The 7,415-nt window shown below is 35.4% G+C and overlaps 1 protein-coding gene across 5 annotated transcripts in view; it reads left to right on the plus strand.

The window, feature by feature from the left end:
• Nucleotides 1–2,060, plus strand: part of TBC1D32 (TBC1 domain family member 32) — a 76,149-nt gene extending 74,089 nt beyond the window's left edge. For 4 of the 5 annotated variants that reach the window (XM_033054752.1, XM_033054753.2, XM_033054754.2 and 1 more), the window contains one exon: nucleotides 1,310–2,060. In XM_033054752.1, the coding sequence (XP_032910643.1) occupies nucleotides 1,310–1,429 (120 nt within the window). In that variant the 3' untranslated portion in view covers nucleotides 1,430–2,060. The remainder of the gene's footprint in view (nucleotides 1–1,309) is intronic. The other variant, XM_033054755.2, reaches the window with a different exon arrangement.
• Nucleotides 2,061–7,415: the final 5,355 nt, after the last annotated feature.

The raw sequence follows: 7,415 nt of genomic DNA on the forward strand, positions 1-7,415 counted from the left end.
CTGCTATTGATAAGTCTTAATTAATTGAAGCAAAAAAAAATTGAACTGCAGAATGGTTTGAGTTGGAAGGAACCTTGAACATTATCTAGTTCCAGTCCATCTTCCACTACACCATTGAACCTGGCCTTGAACATTGCCAGAGTATTCCACAACTTCTTTTCAATGCCTCACCATTCTCATAGTAAAGCTCTTCCTCATATCTAGTCTAAACCTACCCTCTTTCAGTTTGAAGTCCTTCCCCCTTGTCCTGTCACTACATGCCATTTAGTTCCAGATATATGTGTGAGATGAATAGAGTAGACTAGAATAGAATAGAATAATATTTTTATATAAGTTTATATTCCACCATAGTCAGCCTTTTCACAATGCATGAGAAGCAGCTTGGAACGTAAAATCTTACTTTTGCTTTGCTTCTGTGTAAAGGAGAAGAAATATAAAGACTATTTTGAATTCCTGTTCAGATGCTGAAATGCAGTTTTCCAAGCCTAAGTAGATGTTCTCAGGAGAATTCTACTTAGCAGAGATTCACAGTTAATACACCAGAGGTACAGCTTATGTCCACAGAGGCTGGCTTCAGAGAATTTTTTGCAGCACGTGCTGCCAGCAGTGTAATACTGATTAGTAGATGATGAGCACACAACAGCAACAAATTAACCCTTTTTACCTAACTGTTGTTCAGGATCCTGTGTTCTGTGGTTCATCTTCCTTACCCCTCCAATATAGTAGCCATGAGAAGGAGCATTATCTGTTCATTTCCTGAGGGCATTTTTTTTTTACTCTGTGCTTTGGAATTAGTAAGAGTTATTCACTTGTGGTGGTGCAGAACAGTTGATTCTGTTTCTATTTAGGCACTTTTTAAAGATCTTGTTTTATAACTGATTTTAAAAATACACATCTACTGTTTTTCTTTAGAGTCTAGCTGTATATAAAAGTCACATTTATAAACTTATGCCATGTGCTGGTGTAAAATCTTCTTTCAAAAGAATATTTTATTTCCTGGCTTTCTCTTCTTAAAGCTTACTTTGTTTTTCTTAAAAATCTTCAATGAAATATTCTTCAAAAATGAGGTAGACAATGTGCCCATGAAATACAATTCTCTAATACCAAGTATGTAATTAGAAAAAAAACTGTGTGGAAGCAGATATTGCCAAATCTGTATTTCTAAATAAAGCATAATAAAATCTATTTAAAACAGCCAGGCTCTGGCAATCAGAACAAAATGAGCTATTCTTAGAAGCTTAGAATTCACTAAATTTGAGTTGTAAATTTTTTTATAGCTAAATAGTGCTTTCTCTCTGCATTTGTGCAGGAGGAAGCACTGCATGGATTTCGAGTGAGTGATTATTTAGACTACATGCAAAGCTTGGAGGACATCTACAGACCGATGCTGCTGAAAGACATGAGGACCATCAGAGCAGAGAATACATAGATGAAGCAAACAAGCACTTTATTTTACAGTTTTGATTACATCCTTTAAAAGGATGCTGATTGATTTATTGATTGATACATCAGTCACCTAAGATCAGCCAGGCTGTTGAAATATACATACTGTAAAATAAATATGAAGGGTTTTCAGAATATAGTTTTTAAATAAGACATAACCTACTTTTGATAGCCAGACTTTTCCAGACAAGTTATGTGCACAGCCTCATTTTCAGTTAGCAGAAGGCAGCTTCAGAAGCCACCTGTTGGATGCTGAAGTGTTTTTCTTGTAAAGCCTTGAACCTGTTATTGTCTCTTTGTCATCTTCTTGTAGCATCGTCCTAAAGCTTTACTCGGGTCTGACAAATGGATTTTTTTCTTTTTTAATATTTAGAAACAACTGCTATTGTGTATTTATGTACATGAAAAGTCAACAAATGAAAACAAAATTCTCCGTTCCAACTTTGTGGATAATGTTGAGCAAATGGGATGTTCGAATATATGCTCTGTAAAAAGACTTGATATTCCTGTATTTAAAAAAAAAAATAAAATCTATGTAATAAAGAATTATTTGTTCTGAATGAAATTAGAATCTTTAAAAATTATTACTTGGCCAAAGAAGAAGGGAAAATGCTATGTTTTTTCAACACATGCAATAAAGTTTTATTTACAGAATGTCCAGAATCTCAAAATCTGTTTATTAGAAATTAATGATCTAGAAGTATTTTGGAATTCCAATGGAAACCTCAAATATTGAATTTAGATTTAGCCAATATTGTTACCACATTCCTGGGAGACAAGCTAAACATTACTGCAAAGTTCCTGAAAAACAACTTTGCTAGATAAAATGGATATATATACATGAATTGAGCACATACTCAAATTCAAATTAGAAAACACATTCAAACCTGCAACGAAATTTCTGAAATTATATGCAACCTAAGAGTGAACATTGACAAAGGTTTTGCCACTAACTTCTACTTTCCTGACTGTGCACTTCGTAAGTTCACAAGTTTAGCTTTTTTCCCTGTCTACCAAAAACATGTTTTAAATATTTTTGCACTTTTGTGAACTATGTTAGCTCACCTACATGAATAAAAGAGGCTGGCAAGTATGAGGAAGGAATTATGACAAGAACTGATAGAACCAAGTGTTTGCCTGACACTGAGGCCAGTGGGTGTTATGATTCACATGGTATCTATTCTTTTAACCTTAATAGCAGTTTCTCTTTTCTTAAATAACCTTATTTTGGCATATATCTCAAACCAAGAAACAACAAATGACAAACACCCAGGTGGTGGATAACACTCAAACACCAATATACACATGTTTCTAGACAGACTGTGGTTGATTAAATATCCATTATGAAGTAAGGTATCAGTTCCTTTGGCAGCAGCAGAAATTTTTCAGGAAAATAGGCCCTTGTGATAGTCCCTAACCTAGAGACTCTTGCCATATAAATAGCTGTCATTTTGTATTCCTTTTCACCCAACAAAGAAGAGAAAGGTATTGCAGAGCTGACCCTTAATATTAACAACTTTCATCGCTATTGCATCAAATTCATCCAGAGACCCTGTACACAATAACCAGAAAGAAAAATCAAATACAAGTAGTAGAAAGTAAACAGCCTGACTACCAAGCAGTGCTACTGATGAAAGCAATTTTTGCATTGCTTCCAGCAATTCAATCAACTGCAGTTTTCCCATCTGCAAAACAGATACATTTTCATACAGTCCATATATGCTGAGATGATTAATTAGAGAACACCCATAAAATAGTTAGTGCATGAAAATTTTATGTAAATGTTAAATCTTAATACCTGGTAATAATTTAAAAATCTGTTGTGCCATATGAGAGAAACAGGGTATTGACACCTATTACAAGTAGACTGAAATACAGCTTGAAGTGATGGGGAAACCAGTGGCATCTTCTCTAGATCAGTGACAACCTGAAAACGACCATTTTAGCAATAGACGCCTGAAGACATGCTCATACTATATTACCTTCAGTCTGAAGACCCCCCCTTAACCAATTTTCTGGTTTATATATAAATTTCTCCATTCTGCTCCTTATTTTCTTTCAGGGAGCTACTCTACTGAGATGTAGACACTTTTTATCTCAAAGTCTATTTGTGTTTTTCTGGTTGCCTCTTCCAGCTGCTTCTTCCTTGCTTTCCATCATGATTCTATTCACCTCTTTTTCTATCTGTTATTTTAAGCTGTCTCATTGTTCCCAATCCCCAGTGACAGCCCAAGCACTAAAGGATAAGAAGTATTTCCTTCCTTATACCTAAAATGTGTAACTAAACTTTAAAATTTATTTATTTAAAATTAACATAGTGGTGCAAAATCCTCCAAAAAAAACCCTAAATAAATCCCCAACTTGGAAAAAATTAGAAGCCAGTTGTAGGAAAACATGACCCTCCCAAATAATGCTGTCAGCAGTCCTGACCCAGGCTGCTACTGGAGGCAACTGAGCCCTGCTGCTTCTACCTGTCTGTCATATCCCCCTGACCATCAGCTGAGATGCCATTCTGGATAGAAACATCTGTGTTATTTCTAAAATATGTGCAGTTTCCAAACTACTTCCTTTAGTCTCTGCAGCATGAGTCAGCCTTTTGGGATAAAAAACCAGAAACATCCAAAAATACTTTTCACATCTTCATGTCTCCCCAGTCGCCTTTTGCCAAATTCTTTTCTTTCTGTAAACTTTGAGTACCTTTCTAAAAAAATTCAATAATACTTTTTTGGTTTTTTTTTAATGGCAGTTCTGCAGGTAGAAACAGTTTCTCCATTACTATATAAAGTGTTCATTCAACAAGAGAAGTACTGACAGTGAAAGCAGCTAGAAACTTTAAAACAAAATATTTTAGATGTGGTAGGAAAAAAAAATAGATCAATGGTAAATAGTTGCACTCAAAACTCTGGGTTTGACTGTTTTAGTATGTCCAACTCAATCAGTAAAACAAAAGGTAAAAAGTCTCAGCTTTTCTAAACCATTTTGTGTTGTCTTCAAGTACTTTTTAACTAATCCATAGCAATTGTCCATAGATTTAAGAATAGATGGTAATTTCAACATATATTTTCCCTTTCAAATTATAATATCTACCTATATATCAAATTGGACTAGAACTAAAGATAAAATTGTACTTAATTTGAGCAGATAAAAATTAAAAACTTGTTTGCAATGTAAGAGTGTATTTGTGCCAAGAGAAGTAACTATCATTTATTTCCCATTTGGAGAGGTGCAGTGTTTGTACTGTTTCTGCAAATCTATGGACTATATTTATGACACTTCTTCTGGCATATTGTTTATTAACTGATCATACATAAGTGGTCAGAGATATGACTCCTCTAAGATAGATTACTCAAGGTAGTTTCCAGTAATTTAAAATGACATTTCCATATACACAGATCCTGCCTTTTTAGAGTTCATTTTTATTCATTATCTAAGCTAAAGGAGAACAATTCTTTACATTTTAGATTGTGAATGAGGTACCAGTTTTATTACTTCACCTAGCAAGAGCTGATTCAAAAAGTTTTGTATATTCAGCAATGTTTTAGGGAAAACACATCTTCCCTGTTCCTCTGATAACAAAACACCAGTAAATTAAAAAATCCCCACAGCTCCAGAGCATGATGTTGTTTGTTTCTGTTTCATCACAACAAAACAAAAGGCCTTAAAGCATAATATACAGAGCAGTGGTGCATAGGGAGGTTTCAACATGGTTTGAAAAATTAGTTTAGATGGTATTAAATCAGGAACTGACACCTGACTAATACTTCATAAGGTCAGTTTCCTGTTCAGAAATAGAACAAGACAAGGAGAATTCGTAGAATTCACTTAAAATTATGAATGAGGAAAGCAGGCTTTTTTGGAGTAGGTTTTTGAGGAAACACACACCACAGGAATAAAAACTCCAAGGGAAATTAACCATTTAAAAGAAATTAGTGTTCACTCTCTCAAAAGATTTCATCTGTTTTTGGTATTTTCTCTGCTCTAACTCAAAGCCTAGCATGGAATCTGATTAGTCTATGTTGTGGGAATTAACTCCTTTAAAATTTGTCTCAGCTTTTAAAATGCTGCTTTAGTTTTAATACAGACATTCACAACCACAAACATCCAATTAGACTTCCCTCTCCTCAAAATTTTTGATGGTTTAGATATGATGCATTTTTTGCATTATCCAGGCTATCTACTGCCACACAATTTTCACTTAGATTGCAAATTGCAAGTGTTTTTTTAGATCAGCCTTTTCTTGATTTTTAAAACCCAATGTTGTGAACAATGCCATGATGTGTATGCTGTCACAATTTCTGTCATGGGTTTTGTAGGTAAAGATTTCTTCTCCAAAAGAACTTATCCCCTATGTTGATTCAGGATGGTTATAATGCCCTTTTCCCTCTAGCTCTGAATCAACAGAGAGAAGCCTCCTGTTAGAAAATAGGAAACCAAAGTTTGGAACAAATACGATTTTGGCAAGGAGTTCCTTCCGAGGGAAACTATAGACCCATGAAGCCAGTTAGACCATCTGTCTAAATCACTTTCGAGTCATTCAGATATTTGTAGGAAATTAATTTTTTACAGAATCTGGAAGTGAGAGGAAGCCATGGTCTCTAGATATCCCAACCCTTTCAGACTCCCATGAAAATTAAATTTGATGAATTTTCAGCCAAGTCACTTGGATCCATACAACTTTCTCCCTTAGAGAAACTAATTTTATATCCTGAATAATTGCCTTGACCTTCAACATGCAGTAGACTTGAAGCTTCCAAAACATCCCGAACTGAAGAAGTGGGAGAATATCAGTGTAGTGTTTAACAACTATTGTTCTGTTTTCAGCCTGCAACAGTGCTGCAGCTACCACTGGCTATTCTTAGTGCCAGCTGTTTCACATAGCTATAGACAACATCATGCAATACTAACATGCTGTGCTGAGGAAAACAGGGATATCTTCCACCCCGAACCAGCTAGCTCATCCTCTGTGGTGAATAATAATGGGACAAAATTCTCAACAGAATTTTGGCAACAGATTTCATCAAATATTTTCCAAAAGCACAGTGATTGTTTTCAAAGTGGCAAATAATTTTAAATGTCTCTCATGAAAAAGCAGTCCCCCTCTCCATCAGCACTGCCCCCAAGAATTACCAGGAATTCTTTAAAATGCAATATTCATTACAGAAAAAGGGTAATAACTCCTGGAACATGCTGTTTCAAGCAGCTAAAACAACAAGCTGCTACCTTCCCTGCCTCTGTGATAAATACTGTCACTGCTTGCCCCACTCTTAATTCTTACAAGATCCTTCCACTAGCTGGCTAAATAATTAAAACAGCAGAAGCACATCATCTTGTTGTTTTCTAAATGCTCAGATGGGGTGTGGGAGCCCCATCAGAGTTGCAAGGTGAACCTGTAATGTGACTAACAGTGCGAACATGGAAAAATGTCTCCTCCACTTGTGTCACAAGCACTTAAACTGTCGTTTGTTACAGTAGAGAAGATGAAAGTATCAAAATCCTAAAGTAAGAATAGTGTGTTTCTCCCACAAGGAACTTATCTCTACTGTAAATTTCAGCCACTGAAGTTCAAAAGATTTAAAGAAACAATTAACATTCTTTGTGGTACATCATGGTCTGGATTGTGAGCAGCCAGTTTGACTTGACTTTGAAGAGCACAGGAGGCAAATGTCAGAACTGGTCTTCCAAAAGACCCTTTCAGAAGATAAAAATGGGCAATAAACTAGAAACAAACCCAAATGTTATCTCTGATTCTAAGAAAATAAGCTCCACACCTACAACAAAACAAAAAGTTTTCTTTGGGAAAAACCCTGCTGGGACCCACAGCAGATTTTCTTTGGCAGGTGTGGTACACAGTGGACAAAAAGGACAGATCAATCAGCAATCTGAAATCAAAGCTATGTGCCAGAGTCTGTCCCTAAGGTCATTGTATACCCTTATCACTTACTTATTTTTAAAAAACATGGAGTTACAAGAAA

Source organism: Catharus ustulatus, chromosome 3 (genome assembly GCF_009819885.2).
Source record: "Catharus ustulatus isolate bCatUst1 chromosome 3, bCatUst1.pri.v2, whole genome shotgun sequence".
NCBI lineage: Eukaryota > Metazoa > Chordata > Aves > Passeriformes > Turdidae > Catharus > Catharus ustulatus.